General features: G+C 36.1%; 1 protein-coding gene and 1 long non-coding RNA gene across 2 annotated transcripts in view; one reads left to right on the forward strand and one right to left on the reverse strand.

The window, feature by feature from the left end:
* LOC134800041 (uncharacterized) overlaps positions 1 to 10967 on the forward strand; it is a 222198-nt gene extending 211231 nt beyond the window's left edge. Inside the window, exons 11-28 of the mRNA XM_063772487.1 lie at positions 257 to 410; positions 991 to 1152; positions 2545 to 2644; positions 2724 to 2862; positions 3080 to 3252; positions 3410 to 3492; positions 3592 to 3756; positions 3828 to 3935; positions 4021 to 5932; positions 6025 to 6124; positions 6274 to 6511; positions 6596 to 6993; positions 7581 to 7771; positions 7999 to 8146; positions 8676 to 8806; positions 9512 to 9642; positions 9935 to 10135; positions 10505 to 10967. Of these exons, the coding sequence (XP_063628557.1) occupies positions 257 to 410; positions 991 to 1152; positions 2545 to 2644; positions 2724 to 2862; positions 3080 to 3252; positions 3410 to 3492; positions 3592 to 3756; positions 3828 to 3935; positions 4021 to 5932; positions 6025 to 6124; positions 6274 to 6511; positions 6596 to 6993; positions 7581 to 7771; positions 7999 to 8146; positions 8676 to 8806; positions 9512 to 9642; positions 9935 to 10135; positions 10505 to 10648 (4678 nt within the window). The 3' untranslated portion in view covers positions 10649 to 10967. The remainder of the gene's footprint in view (positions 1 to 256; positions 411 to 990; positions 1153 to 2544; positions 2645 to 2723; positions 2863 to 3079; positions 3253 to 3409; positions 3493 to 3591; positions 3757 to 3827; positions 3936 to 4020; positions 5933 to 6024; positions 6125 to 6273; positions 6512 to 6595; positions 6994 to 7580; positions 7772 to 7998; positions 8147 to 8675; positions 8807 to 9511; positions 9643 to 9934; positions 10136 to 10504) is intronic.
* LOC134800123 (uncharacterized) overlaps positions 1 to 15860 on the reverse strand; it is a 202404-nt gene that overhangs the window by 79657 nt on the left and 106887 nt on the right. The window lies entirely within an intron of this gene.

Raw genomic sequence — 15860 nt, forward strand, 5'->3', positions numbered from 1 at the left:
ATCTTTTTTGTCACATTTTTTGTAGAAACCTTCTTTTTTATTTTTACTTCCATTTTACCACTTTTTAGTCTACATCATGCTCATATTATTTGTTATTCTTTAAAAAAATAGACCTTTTGCATCTAATAACCTAGTAAAATTACATTCAAAAGCGTCTTTAAAATTTCATTAATCATTTTAGTATCAATAGTTAACCTTCCTTCATCTTGCTTATCTATTTCATACTGTATAGTGATATTTTTCGTGTCTATTTCAGATACGTGTTTACAATAGTAAGCTACTTGATCGGGGTGTTTATTTTCGCTACCATTGTTGGACAAGTTGGCAACGTCATCACAAATAGGAATGCTAACAGGCTGGAGTTTGAGAGACTGCTTGATGGAGCAAAGACTTACATGAGGCACCATAAGGTAATTATAGTTTAATCACTTCACATTCGCCACTTAAACTGAACGGTAAGGAGACGAGCAGAGTGGTTTAGGCACTAAGGATGCAACTATCAATAATTCATCAAGAAATCACTAATCCGACAGACTAAAAATCTGCACCTTGCACACAAGCAACAATTTGGCAACCACTTTTTTGTGAATTCCGTCATTATGAATGTCGTCTTGAATTTTAACATAATATTGAATTTCAATATAATATCATTTCATAGGCAATAATATAGGCATAATTGATTTTTAAAGTACGGTCAACCACAGGTACTTACCTACGCTAATCTCAGTACCGGCATCGTGTTGCAAAATTATGAAACGTTTTCGTAAAGGCAGTTATCGTTAAATTAGCATGATAATGCCAGACTATGAATAAATTGTTTTTTTTTTATTAAATATTTTCGCCTGCTAACACGTTTCTTTACAATTCGAAATATAGGATACCAATATTGATAAAGAAGCTGCGGATAGTGTCATTACTGATCTAAACTTCTGAAGCGCTTCTTTGAAATTGTGAATGGTGCCATTAAATAAATAATTTTGGTTTGTGCAGGTTCCAGGAGGAATGAAGCGGCGGGTACTCCGTTGGTACGACTACTCCTGGTCCCGGGGCCGAATACAGGGTGGTGGCGACATCAACACAGCCCTAGGCCTCCTGCCTGACAAGCTTAAGACGGAGCTCGCATTGCATGTCAATTTGAGCGTTCTTAAAAAGGTAATTTGGGAGATACACCGCCTACAATATTTTCTACTGTTAATGTAGTCTGGTATTAGAAAATAAGAATGCCATATGGTATAAGTCCCTCATCATCATCATCATAACTTAAGAGCGTTGCTCTTGTCGATGGAGTAATCGCCAATCATTTCTTTCTTGTGCCAATCTTTTAATTTCCTCATACGACACATTATTTTTTATTTGGCTGAGATAAGTAATTCTAGGTCTCCCATCTTCTCTTGTCTTTTCAATCCTTCCTTTAACCTTCCAGGATATTTAGCAAAAAGTTATCATGCCGTATAAGGTGTCCAAACATCATGCCCTGTATCATAAGTCCCTGTATTGCTTAAAAAATATTCAAGTAAGCTTTTATGCAATGAAGATCAAATATTCAATTTTAATGAGCTTTCAAAAAGGGACTGTTCTAATCGAACACGACCCGTGAGCATTAAAATTCAATAACGTTATGCTCCAATGGTTCTTTGTTCCGGCACATTACTTAGGTACTTTATTCTCGAAATTGGGTAGCAACCCTTAATAATAGGGTCTCTATTGTTTCCCAATAACTTTTAAGTCATAATGTATTGTTTGCCCGCATTATCGTTAGCATAGAGAAATATAAGTAAGACAAGAGTGCTCACTCCATACATCAGTTTGAAAGTCCTATGTTGTTGAGATTAGAGTTTCCGGTCGGTGCTACATCTATTGTCACCTGACAGTACTACTACTACTACTTAAAGTACTGATAATTCCGCTACTCGATGCTAGATGTCGACTATGAAAATATTTTTGGCGCCAAAACTGATGTATGGAGTGAGCACTCTTGTCTTACTTATATTTCTCTATGTCGTTAGTCATAATTTGTTTTTCTCAGAAACGCATTATGTTTTCAGGATTGCCATAAAACAAACCTAACCTAACCTAATCTATCTATAGGATAACCTTACGAAAAGCCTGAAAAGACGGTTTCAGAATTATGACTAATAGTAATAATGATAATATAACAAACAATACATTATGACTGAAAACTTTATGTCAAACCAAGGGACCCCCCTTAATAATTACAAATAGACCGCCTGTTGCTTTATTTACATTGTAAATTTGTTTGATTTTGTTTTCTTTTGACGCACTAAAGAATATTTACTTAGGTACTTACCTACTTACTTATTTAATGAAGTGTAAAGTTAAATTTATTTCAAAATCAAAAACTCTGCTTCCATAAAGGCGACAGTTTTTTGGATATGAACTACATATTTTATAGGTCTGTAAGACAGTTATTAATTTACCAGCTATTCAGTTGTTCTCATTACTGTCCATATATATTTTTTATAAATCTTCTTTTAAATCAGATTCAACTGACCCACATTAAAAATAATGATTGGAAATTTTCAGGTTACAATTTTTCAAGAGTGCCAACCAGAATTTCTGCATGACCTCGTATTAAAGATGAAGGCCTACATTTTCACCCCGGGGGATTCAATCTGTAGGAAAGGTAAGCATATTACGGAATGAGCAATATTTTTATGTATTCCTTTTTGGGAAATAACATTATTTATTTATGTTTCCTGCAGGTGAGGTTGCCAGAGAGATGTTTATAATAGCCGATGGCATATTGGAGGTTATATCAGAAACCGGACGGGTCCTCACAACTATGAAGGCAGGAGACTTTTTTGGTGAAATCGGAATTTTGAACCTAGATGGACTTAATAAGTGAGTGTTTGTTATTATTCTCTACTATAATAATTTACAAGTTTTATGTGAATATGAAGATACTTTTTCAACTTATAAGTTACGTGACTTAGTACATATAAAATAATAGATGGTCTTTTGGACAATATTATTATTATTCATAATATCTGTTATGTTATTACTGACTGCTTATAAGATTTTTTGCGAATTTTCACCAAATTTTACTTGTGAACTATAGGCGTACAGCAGACGTGCGTTCCGTGGGATACTCCGAGTTATTCTCGCTGTCTCGAGAAGACGTACTGGCGGCGATGAAGGACTATCCAGAGGCACAAGACATTTTGCAGACTTTGGGAAGGAAAAGGCTACAAGAAGTAAAAAGCATGTCAAGGCAAAAGGTCAAAGGTAAAGGTAATATCGCAGAGAAATCAACTACCGCAGTGGCTATCAAAACATACAGTTTGCTATCTTACAAACAAAGAACAAGTAATCAGCTCCAGCTTCCGCTATCTTTGATAGAGTAATTCATAAAAACTCAGCATTACTAATGTGAATTATTTTCAAACAGGAGAAATCAGCCCCGATAAAGGTGGAGATGACAAAACTTCAAAAAGAATAGTGCACAAACTCCGCAGTGATGTCAAGGTACCTGTAAGAGCTATTGCATACTAAGCATGCTCAATGAAGCTATCGTAATATTGAAATGATAACCAGCATGAAATGTTAATGAACACAATAATCCATTTTCAGGGTATTCGAAATGCTATTCGTAGCAGGTCTAGAGCAGGTCGGCGTTCGGGCGAATCACTGGAACTTCAAGCATTGACAGGTGAAAAGAGGTCATCTGTGGACGGCAAAACTCTCAAGAGAATGGCTAGAGTTGAAAGTGATGACTCTCAGCATATAAATCAAGATGTAAGTATTCACTGTTGAGAGGTTGTAGATGACAATAATAGTGATGTAATAAATAACAAATTTACTTTAAGGATACTGGCGAAACGACGTCCGGCAGTAAAAATGGAGAGAAATGTATATCACCTATTGGAGCCGGTCTACCATTATTGTCTAGATTAAAATTGCTGAAAGAAAAACAGGTCTGATTTTTAAATTTATACGCTTATTTGCGCTAGGTACTTGAATAATATCTTAATAGAAAAACTCATGTTTCATTCTGCACAGGATCGTGAGGAAAAAGCTGCAAAACAACGGCATTCAACATCGTCTGTTGTTTCACCTCAACCTCAACCGACACCATCAACAAGTTCGGGGCCCCAAAGTGAACCCGAAGTCATTGGTGCGGGATTACCACTCCTACAGAGGCTTTTACTACTTAAAGCCAAAGAAGAACGGGAAAAAAATCAGCTTACCCCAATGAATAGCAATCAAGCATCAAGTTCAGATACCATTAGTCCAAGTTCCATAAAAAGTCCCCTAAGCCCTACTATAAAAACATTAAGCCCCATAAGAAAAGGGTCTGAGTCTAGTTCGCCAGGAAAACTTCAGAGTCCAACTGCAAAGAATTCTCGGAAAAATTCCTCGGGATCTAGTGATGGCACATCAAAACCTAAAGTAAGCTTTAGAGATAAAATATTACAAGTCCAAGGTGACGGTACGGCTGTTTGTCAACCACTCATGAAAGATGCCAGTGAAAAACCTGCAGCTGTCGTTGAGCCAACCCCGAAAACCGAAAGCAGCTTGATTTCAATTCCCCATTCAGTTGTCAGTAAAATAAAGTCACCGGCTAAAGCAGTAGGATCGACTTTTAGAGATAAACTTAAGTTGTTACAAAGTGGAAGCTCGCCAAAAGAATCTGGAGGAAGTTCGCCAAAGGATTCAAGTGTTGATAAAAATAAAATACCCTTACAAGAAAAAACATCAGCAGAAATTTCACCTATCAAGCAAAGTGAACATAAAGAAGAGACAAAACCTAAAAAACCGTGGTCAAAATTGAAAAAAGCCGCAATTCTAGGAGAGTCAAAAAGTCAAAGTGTATCAAACGAGGAAAAGAAGGAAATTGAAATAGCGAGCCAAGAAGTAAAAGAAGAGTGTAAGCCAGAAGCTGCTGTAAATATTTGCGTGCCCATAGTTACAGCGGAGCTTGTTAGAATAGACAATAATAATGTTGACGTTGATAGTGATAATGCTAAGCAAGATAAACCTAAGATATGCTTAACAGGCCCTTTGGAACCCGTCCAAGAAAAGTCTTTAGATTTATTAACATATTCTCCAAAGAAAAATGTTGTCGCAAAACCAAGTGACTCTAACAGTACTCACTTTACCGGAGGCATGCTTTTGCCAAAAGCTAAGAAATATAGATCAATAGACGATCTCTCGCCAGAATATGGAGGATTACCATTCGTAAAGAAATTGAAAATTTTAAACGAAAGGCAAAAATTAGCAGAATTAGAAAAAGTAGTTAAATTTCGCAGTTCTAGCTTAGACTGCACTAGTTCTTCGGAAGACTTATTATGTGATACTCTAACCCGAAGTCATTCTGAAGGCAGCACTATGGATAAAAGAAAATACAAACGAAAATCAATCGATTCCCTTGGTAGTCATGGATCGAATGAGACACTAGAAAGGCGAACACTCAAATCGATTCTTAAGAAGTTGTCAGAAGATGTTACTCCTGCTGAAAGTCCTGAAAGGAGCACTGAGTTTAAAAAACTAATCCGAGCTCCGACGTTAGAGGGATACGCAGCAAGACATTCAAAGTTTTCTAAAAGTGTTACATTCCACAGGCACACTTTGCCTTCACCCCCTGCGAGCATTCCGATTGATGCCAATCGTCAAATATTCCAAATGCCAGACGTACGAAATGATATTATGACTGAAGTTCCCCCTTCAGAAATAAGTGCAGAGGTAGTTCCAGAGCCTATTGACCCTAGCAATCAGATAGTTCCTCCAGCCACTGAAACTGTCATCACACAGGACATAGATTTACCCATAAGAGCAGATTATGAAATTAAACAAAACATTGATCCTATGTATGGGTTTAAAACGTTAAGACCTGAAGAAATAAAAGTGCCTTCAGAGAAACCTAAGCTGACTCTTATTTCCGCTGTAGCCAATCAACGGAAGTTATTGCGAGGTGAGCTTTAGCCCTAAGTTTTGCAAATTTTACATCAAACCGTAATTTGTGTGTTTATATCGAAAACCAATAAGATTTATTTGCGATTTCAGGATCTCTAGAAGAACAAGAGTATTTCGGTGAAGTTCTTTTAGGTATAAAACAAGTTATTCAAGGTCACTTACATGATGTTCAAGGAAAATTTCAAGATAGGTGAGAAACATTTTTGTATGTACGTACTTACTATTTTAGAACCTGTATTTTTGCATAACCTTTTGAGTCCATTATTCCATAGCAAAATTATGTTGAATATTTTTCTGTCGTGTCTTGATTAAAAATAAAACTCTGTGTTTGATTTGTAGATTTAATAGCCTAGAAAATGAGGTGAGAAAACGTGATGAAATTATCAGTCAACTTCAAAAACGTATTCAAGAGTTAGAACGACTTGGCTTGCCAGGCATCAGCCCTACAGAAGAACAAGTAGAACCTCCACAACAACCTCCAACTGAACCAGCAGATGAAAGTGTAGCTCATACCCCCCTTTGTAAAAATGGCAGCTCTGGTAGTGAAGACATTTCTGGTGCCGATGAAGGTTTTATGGTACGAATTCTGAAATTATGTGTACTATGCTAACTTTTCTACTCGTATATTGCATTTCTCATCTCATCATTATTTTGTTTGCAGAGAGGTGATTCACTAGATACGGTTTTTGCGACATCTCCACCTACAGTAAGCGCAGAAGAAGAAGAAAAAGATGCTCCAGAACCACCATCATCACCTAAAGAAATATTAACCACCGACGACATTACGGAAGAAAAACTTGCAGAAATGACGGAAGGAATAGAATTAGCAAAATTATCATACTCAGAAATCCAAAGGTTAGCTGAAAGAATATCAAGCAGGACAGAAAAATCTTACTCAAGTAAGGAACAATGGACAGTGAGCAAGTCAAAAAGGTTAGATTTAAATTTAGATGGCAAAGCTGGAACTTATTCGAGAAAACGGGCAGCGAAATTGAGGCAAAGGAAGTCATGGGAGGACCAAAGTGATCAAGAGAACATGGAAATGCAAGATTTAACGAGGTAACTTCGACATGACAATTAGATTTAGATTTAAATTTAGATTTATTTATAGCTGGTCAAGCAGATCTTGTCAGTAGAAAAAGGCGGCAAATTTGAAAAATGTAGGCGCGAAGGGATATCGTCCCATAGAAAATTTGAATTTCGCGCCTTTTTTACTGACAATATTTGCTTGACCAGCGATATTTCATAATATGAAATTACAATATATATTATTTTACACTAATCTATGCGAATTTATATTATGATCGTCAAGTAGGAAAATAACAATTGATTATAATTATACAAATGTCAAGCAATACACAATTTAAAAACCATTATAAGCAATCGATTAATTAACTAAATTATTAACAATGTCAAATAATATGAAATATAAAACAATGTCAATATGGCTAAGCTAAGCACGGATATCTCATAATGATCGTCAAATTAAAATAAAATGAAAAACAGGTCAATAGAAAAATGAAATACATTCAATTTGGATTATTACAAGTCATTTCCATATATTCATTTCCAGAATATTTTTAAGAATTTACTCTATTCAAAATATTGAAGGACTAGTATAATATGTATGTATTATTTTTGTGTAGGCCCATATCTCCTCACGGGACTTCGGAGGATCGTTCTCTGCTTAGTCCAGAACAGTCAAGCTTGAGGACCAGCAGACGCAGCATGCGACCTTTCCATTTCTTCGGCACACATTTGGACAACACCAAGTCAAAAATAAAAAAGACCCTTTCTGTTGACACTGGAATGCATCATACAGGAACGAAAGAGAAAAGTAAGTTTTTCTGGAAATAGGTTAAAAAATTGATCAGTTTAACTGAGACCTGGTCCAGCAGAACCAGGCCTCAATGCGCAATTATTGTCTGTATTGAAAACGGTTTTTTTTTGCTAGTACCAATACAGTTTTTTAACCTCCAATAAATTTAGATTAGCAGCACGATGACCATTTTTTTAAAGCGATGGCTGCGTTTGGCTTGTACTAATATTTTTTTCAATATCCAGTTGATTTAGGTCGGCAGCGGCACCACCGCAAGTTCAGTCTTGGCTCATTCTTCGGATACCATCGCGGTTCACAATCGAGTCACAAACCGGCACACAACTGCAACGACGTTGTTCTGGATATAGGCAGCGACTATAGTTGGAGTGACACGTAAGAATAATTGAAGTACCTATCGAACAAGTAACAGTCATTATCAATTCAAGAAAACTGGATTTGATATGAGAATTTTTACAGTTCAGTTCAAATTTCACTTATGAATTTACCTAATAAACTGTTTTTTTGGTATTCTCGTTAGGTATAAATGTTTATGTTGCTGTTTGCACAAACTTTGTCGCTTAGGTTACCTAGGTGTAAGCAGAAGTAGCTAAGCGGGTTAGGTGTTCAAAATGATCTGCACGAGCGCACACGCCCTTTTAGTTATTCTCTTAACAACAAGGTAGTTTTCACATGTTTTGAACCCCTCGTCCGCTTACCTGCTTCTGCTGTTGACTGTTTAATTAATCATTTAATCGTTTATTAAATAAATTGCATTTACGTTCAACATAGTATGTAAGTAGAAAGTAACATACGCATATACGTATGAAACATGAACCATGGCAAGGTGCAGCAAATTAGTTTTAATAGCCTGAGTACCTACTGAAGTACAACTAGTAATTTACTTTTTATACAATTCTTATAGGAACTCAACATCATCAAGCAGCGATTCAGAATCAATGCCTCGCACGCCGGTGTTCGAAGAATTTGTGGAAAGCAGTTCAAGACGATGCAGAGCCAGCAGTTCCAGTCACGGAAGTTTATCTCCCATAAGAAGTGAGTATGTACAAGGGTATATTAGATCGTAAGTTTTTAAACTGAACACTATTGCAAATAGACGCGCGGAAAAATGATTGCACATTTAATACGACACGACCACTTCTTTAGAACTATCCTGGAGGGGTTTTTTTTTTCGATGTGGCGCGCGCACAGCTCTTGTGAGCAAGGACCCCGCTAAGGATACGGGCGAGCCTTGCTCATATGCATATCTGTCGCCAGTTTTCCCTTAGTCGCCTTATACGACACCCACGGGACGAGATGGGGTGGTGCTATTCTTTTCTGATGCCGGCACCACACGGCACATCCTGGAGGGGTGGATAGGACGCAAGCGGGGTAGAGAAAACCCCAGACCAAGCTTTTTAGAACAAGTGAAAGAAAAAGTAGGGGTCGTGTCATATCAAAAAGTCAAAGGGCTGGCGCAAGATAGGGAAAGCTGGAAGATACTCCACCGACAAGAGAAGTTAATGATGATGGAGTCACTAATTTAAGTCCACCACGAAAATATCAGTGGACTGTGTAAGCATACTTCAATAATCGTACATAGGATCTGCAATGGATATTTTGGTGATTAAAGTGATCATCATATTAGACGTAACACGTCCACTGATGGATAATTTCAATAAATGGTTGGTTCGTAGATTTTACAATTTAATATGATATGGAATATCACAAATAAGACAAAATTGAACTTTAATGTTACAGCCATGGCTGGGAGTGGCGGTGACTGGGAAGTGATGATGTTAGCCGAAGAACTGGATAAGAGGGAGCGAGAGAAGGAAAGGGAAGAAAATAGGAGACACCACTATTCCACTACCCTACGAGAGTTAGAAGAGGTTGGTTATACTTACCATAGAAGTAATTTGTATTATTTTAATAAATTATTGCCCGGAGGCTATTTTGACTGGCAGTGCAGAGGGGTAACGCCGCTAGCGTTCTTGCCGGAAGGGAGTGATTTGGGGGAAGTCTTTAATATTTAGTTTTTAATTTAAGTTTTGTGTTGTTTTCAGCATAACATAAATTATACTTAACTTGGATTTTATTCAATAGCATCTTCCTGTTTCTGACTTACTTTTTTTGTAAAAAGCAACGACTGCATGTATTTTTAATGGAGCCCGTTATTTTCAGGAATCCGACACTCCACAGCGTGAAGACAGTCTCGACGAATACTCCAACATCGACGACTCTAACTCCTCGTCTACCACGCATCTTCTCTCCCAGTCCATGAGTGATCCCTCGCAGAGATCTCTGGAGACGTCCTTCACTGAACGCAGCAGTCGGACGGGCAGAGAGCCGAGGCAGCAGAGAGGGGGTTCAGTTGGTGAACCGGTGAGTGTTTTGGAAATTAGGGAAACCGTACAACACTATCAGTTAACCACGTGTCCCACTTTCACTTCCTTCTTTTTATCACCTTTGTTTATCATATTACTTAACACAGAAAATAAAAACCAGTCTTCTGACGTCTCAGATTCAGATTCAGATTCAGATGTCTGTTCCGTATTAGTCCATATAATCTTTCAGTCCCTAAAATATGAATTAGATCGTAGAGGCAAATTATATTTATACAGATTATATTCCGCTTTATCTTCATCATTAAAATATGAGTTTTTCTGTGTAAGTAGTTAATTTATTTTATTTAATAGGACAATGTAACGTCTTTTTGCTTAAAATTTAAGATATTTATATTTTCATCCTCAGATCCGTTCAGAATCCCCCCTAAGACAGAGAGGGTTGATCTTGCGAGCAGCCAGTCTCGATCGCGAGACCACACCAGCGCCCGCGCAGACCCGCCGCTTTGGCTCTCTGAAGAGCGCCAGCACGGACTCGCACAAGAGACTCTGATCCGGTTTGCCACACGGATCGAGCCGTGGGTCCGCTGACGTCAATGGTGCAAACGCAGCTCAAATTTGTTGTAACGAAACTTTAAACGAACAGGGAAATGGAGGTGAAACCACAAGAGAGAGAGGCATAGTTAGGAACGAACGAGAGAATGAACTAAGTATTAATTCGAATGTAAACGGTAGTAACGACGACCGGACGGTTGTCGGTCAATTATATGTGGTGATCGTTTTGTTCTACGATGATTACGATTATTTGATCTTTTTAGTTATAGAGTAGTTTAACGTATATGACATCATGAACGGATGCAGATATATTTTCATTTCAGTCACTTACATAGTATATCGGTGTTTCAAGGGACTGGTGACTTGAATTATCATCTGTTAACGATGTCTTATACATTTTAAATGGTGCAGTAAAGCAAAATAAGTAAGTATGGCAAAATTTCCATAATTAGAAATAATATTATCACTAAATTTTCAATGTACCTATTAACCTATAGTATTTTGTATTTGGTATTCAGGCCAGTTAACAGGAAACCAAATGGGCTCGAAGCAGTCTGCACTTAAAGATTTATAATATTACTGTAAGTCGAACCAAAGAGAATTAAATCACTACGTTTTAAGAGTCGGCACTCTCGAACAAGCCTTGAACCGAATTACGAACGTACATTGTGCCAACACACCAAATACAGGCTTAAATAACTCGCATCCAGGCCATAATTGTTAAAAAAATAACGCTAGGGCTTGACACTTCCAGTACCTACTGTTTATCGATATCGATAAATGTGCGATACGTGCTGCTGTATTTACTGTACTACTGTAACAGTACATTTTGAGAATCACGTGGATTAATAAAATAATAAAAAAAAAACATATAAACAATTTTATTTTACATGATAAAAATAACAGTTTATTATTCAAGTAGGCATATTACAATATGCTGAATTCGCGCGCATTCTTTTTTATGCTGGTCCCTTTTAATTGAAGGCACTGGATGGAGAATGATTTCCACAAACGATTGTTGTTACCATTCAGCTTTTGAATAGGTAAATAAATACGCCAAATCCTCATTTCCTGTTAGCTTTGCCCATAATCGACATCTGAAATAAAGAGATTATCGATAAATTGGTCGTACACTATTCGTGTCTTAGGTTACTTAGTTTTTTACTTCTTCATTCACAAAATATTTTCGTTTTAATCATGGATTATACACGACTAAAACTAATTCGAACTAATTAAATTAGTAACTGTTAACGACTCAAAGTAAAAAATGAAAATATTGCATACAAACATCAGTTTACTGACCTGGGGGCCGATTTTTGAATTTCGATCGTTCCTGTTCGGATCAAGTGGAAATCTGGCCAAAAATACGTCAGTAGTTAGTCTTCTTAAGCCCCCTCCAGACTATGCGCGTGAATCGCGGGCGAAGCCGCGAACGTGAGTGTGGAGTCGATTTCGCTGTCTGCGAAAATCGACGCCACACTCGCGTTCGCGGCTTCGCGCCGCGATTCGCGCACGAGTGAGGAGGGGGCTTTACATGCCCACCACAAACTTCACTTTCCCTTAAAGATTTGGCCCCCATTTAAATAACACCTAAAGTTATTTTACCAAAATTACAATAAAAAATAACCACGTATTTCCACGTTCACGACAATTTAAAATGACGTTATACTACCGATCACACCAACCTAAAGAAAAGTAAGTATAATACGTCTATGTTAAAAGCAAGTATGGTATGTGCTACCAAAATGCAACAGCAGTCATTTTAATTCGATAAGATTATTTCTATGCCTCAATGTTGGTAACAAGTACGTTCGTAATTTATCATAGTATGGGGTGTCGATGGGCTGAGTCGAACCACAAAACCTACTTATCGAATGTTACAAACGAATTTTAAATTACTGTTATTTTTTTAGTTTTTTTTCTATATCAATGTTAGTATAAAAGCCGTAGACTACCGCACTGCACGCGACCTTGATGCGGTCGAAATATCTCTTTCTTTCTAAGTTATATCTACGTCCTTAACGCACGTACGGCGACCACCTTACACACTATCGGTACGGCAGTCTGTTACGGCTTTAATGTGCATATTTTTACTACCTACCGTTCGATTTTAGTGCCCTTGATATTATGTATTTTGGATATATGCACAAAAATAATAACATTATTATGTGTGTATTACCAAATGTAAGAGTAATATAATTATGTTTAAAGTAAAAAATAAATGTGTCGAGTTCCTAGAATGAGAATATATTATTATTTTTATTTGAACATTATACTTATACTTAATCAAGAAATATTTTTTTAAGTAAGCTATTTCAAATGTTTACTATCTATCATTGGCGGATTTGCCCTAAGGCCCAGTAGACCCGGGCCTAGGGCGGCAAAAAATTAGGGGCGGCAAATTGTGACAAAAAATTTCGCTGATGATAACAAGAAATAACTTAAAATGTAAGTAGTCAATATGATGGGTGCTGCGAAAGGGGCGGCTCTATGGCCTGGGGCCTAGGGCGGCAAAGACTGCAAATCCGCCACTGCTATCTATTGTTTCAAGTACCTAATTCTACTAGGTTCCTATAGATATTTATATAAAGTATGTATAATTATAACTTATAGAATTCAACGATTATTATCTAAACAGACGTATTTTACATTACATTACTCAAAATCTATAATCATTAAATGAATCTAGTGCCAAAAATCTAGGTATACCTAATCATATTTGTAATTTTCGGATTCTATTAGATATTCTATACGTGTTATTGTATAAGGTTATTTTATATTGTAAATATCGAAATAACGTTTATGTTAGATAATAATGTAAAGGTTAATGAAACTTAAGGTATACTTAATTAACAGTAAATAATTATTATTAACTAGGGCATATATACAATTTGCATTAAGGTCGACAATCTAATGAAGTAAGGTAAGATAGGCAAAGTTCTCCAATGAGACAAGTGCACCTAGGCATTCTTGAAATGCCAAATAAAATGCCATATAATGCCAAGGGTCCCATAACCTACCTTACTTAGCTTTTACCCTTACTTTTACCAAATCAAATACCTCCCGCTAAAAATTCGTCACGACGGAAGTGCCTCTAATCGATGCATTTGCCCCATAGGTGCACCTTGTCTCATCTGAACTTTGTTTGAAAAATGTAACAAAGGTTTATAAAATTCTTTTCGATAACACCATGTAATATATTATTCAAAAGGAGTCAAAGTACCTAAAACTAATTAAAAGTGCCAAACGTGTCCGCTAATAAATGTAAAATATGTTCAAGACATATTATGCTGAATGATAATAGGCAATTTAATTATCACCCGTTATATGGCAAAAGTAGATAGGATAAAGGGTGACACAAAGATAATTATAAATATTTTAATATTTTTAACCTTTTAACCGCCGTAGACTGATATATAAGACATATAAAATCGGGCTCATTTTGCCGCGGTCTGATAAATAAGTCAAAACTTCGTGTAACTTCCTACACCCCGGGGACACGCGCACGCTCGATGACAAATTCTATGGCGGTTAAAAGGTTAATTTTGATATTTTCTGTGTAACTACTGATTTTATTTCGAAGTAATCGCAAGGTTATGCCAAGCCCATATTTGCGCTTAATCTTAGTCAAACTTTTTTTCTCTCAATAAGCACTTACATAAATATATTTTAAAGATAGAAAAATCTAATTATTTAACATAACATTGTTATGTACTCTCGAAGGTAAATACCCGATTGGCTACTTAATAAAATTTTCATAAGAATATCGATCGATACCCCAAGAATCTTCAGAATTGCTAAAAAACATTAGTAAGTACCTATATATCTAGACAATTATTATCATCTCAAATCAAGAAGCGCCAGGCTCTTCTAGGTTAGCTAGAATAGGCCCTGAAATAAATAAAATGTAACTTACGAAATTTACAATGACTTGATTTAATTTATGGTCTTGCAAAAGTGAAGCAAAAAGTACCTAAATGCCAAAAGAAGAACCTAGCCTGTTCTAAAATATTTATTTTCACATAGGCCAAAAACCGAATTTTAATAATTAACATATTTCAAAATAGATTACAGGTGAGAGTAACTGGGTACAATATATTATACATATATTTAGTACCTACCTACTTATGATCATTTTTGTAACGTATAAAGTAGCACAACGTTAGTTATACTAATAATATTTCTGAACAAACAGATACTTATACTTATTATTAATGTTTATTATAACAAGCCCAATTAATGGTACGATTGATAGATTTTGAATAGAAATATAATGTAATAAATAATTATGATAACTAAGAATATTATTATATGATAATAAAAGCACTTAGTGAGATAGATATCTATGACGAAAATTAAATTAATATTGTATTTAGATATAGGCATCAACTCATGAAAAAGCGATGAGAATAAAGATAATTTAAAACAATCATTTAGTTTTTATTGTTTCTTTACCTATAGTTATCGGTTGCATGAGAATATAATTAATTTACTAAACATAAGCACCTAATAAAGTTGAATTATTAGTCAAAATATGGTGAACTTCGTCTTATTAATTAGGCGAAAACAGGTACCTAATTAAAGTAGTCCTCACCTGACGACAGAAAAAATATGTATCATAGGTATTCGAGTTAGACCAAGAAAAGTCTGCAACCATTTTGAAAGCATATGCAGTGCAAGTTTTATTTTATACTTACCTACGTCATAATTTCATAGAAGTTTGACGTTTAAAATAAAACTTGCACTGCGTGTGTTATCAAAATCGTTGCAGGCTTGTCTTGGTCTAACTCCACTTGATATACCTAATGTCTCGCAGTCAAATTGTAAAAATCTTGAATGGTTGGTCTTAAATACCTATACTAGCCTATACTGAAACTAACTGAAACACGCACAACTTGTCTGTAGAAAGCCGCAAAATTCATATTTTCTATGGGCACTCAACTCTTCATGCCTACATTTTTAAAATTTGCCGCTCTTTTTCAACTGACAAGGTCGCTGTGAATGATATTTATTTGAGGTTTGTCTACATAGAGGAACAATAATCTAGAGATGACACGGGGGAGGAGCCAAACGACCGAACGAGATGCACTTAAGTATGGAAATTTTAGTAGGAGTAGCAGAGAAAGCGGTATTATTGCTTGTCCTTGTCACAGTCTCACTTTTTGTTTGTTCCCCACCAAAAATTTAGTATGGTTTATGGTGGGCAACAA

The sequence above is a fragment of the Cydia splendana genome, chromosome 19, assembly GCF_910591565.1.
Source record: "Cydia splendana chromosome 19, ilCydSple1.2, whole genome shotgun sequence".
Taxonomy (NCBI): domain Eukaryota; kingdom Metazoa; phylum Arthropoda; class Insecta; order Lepidoptera; family Tortricidae; genus Cydia; species Cydia splendana.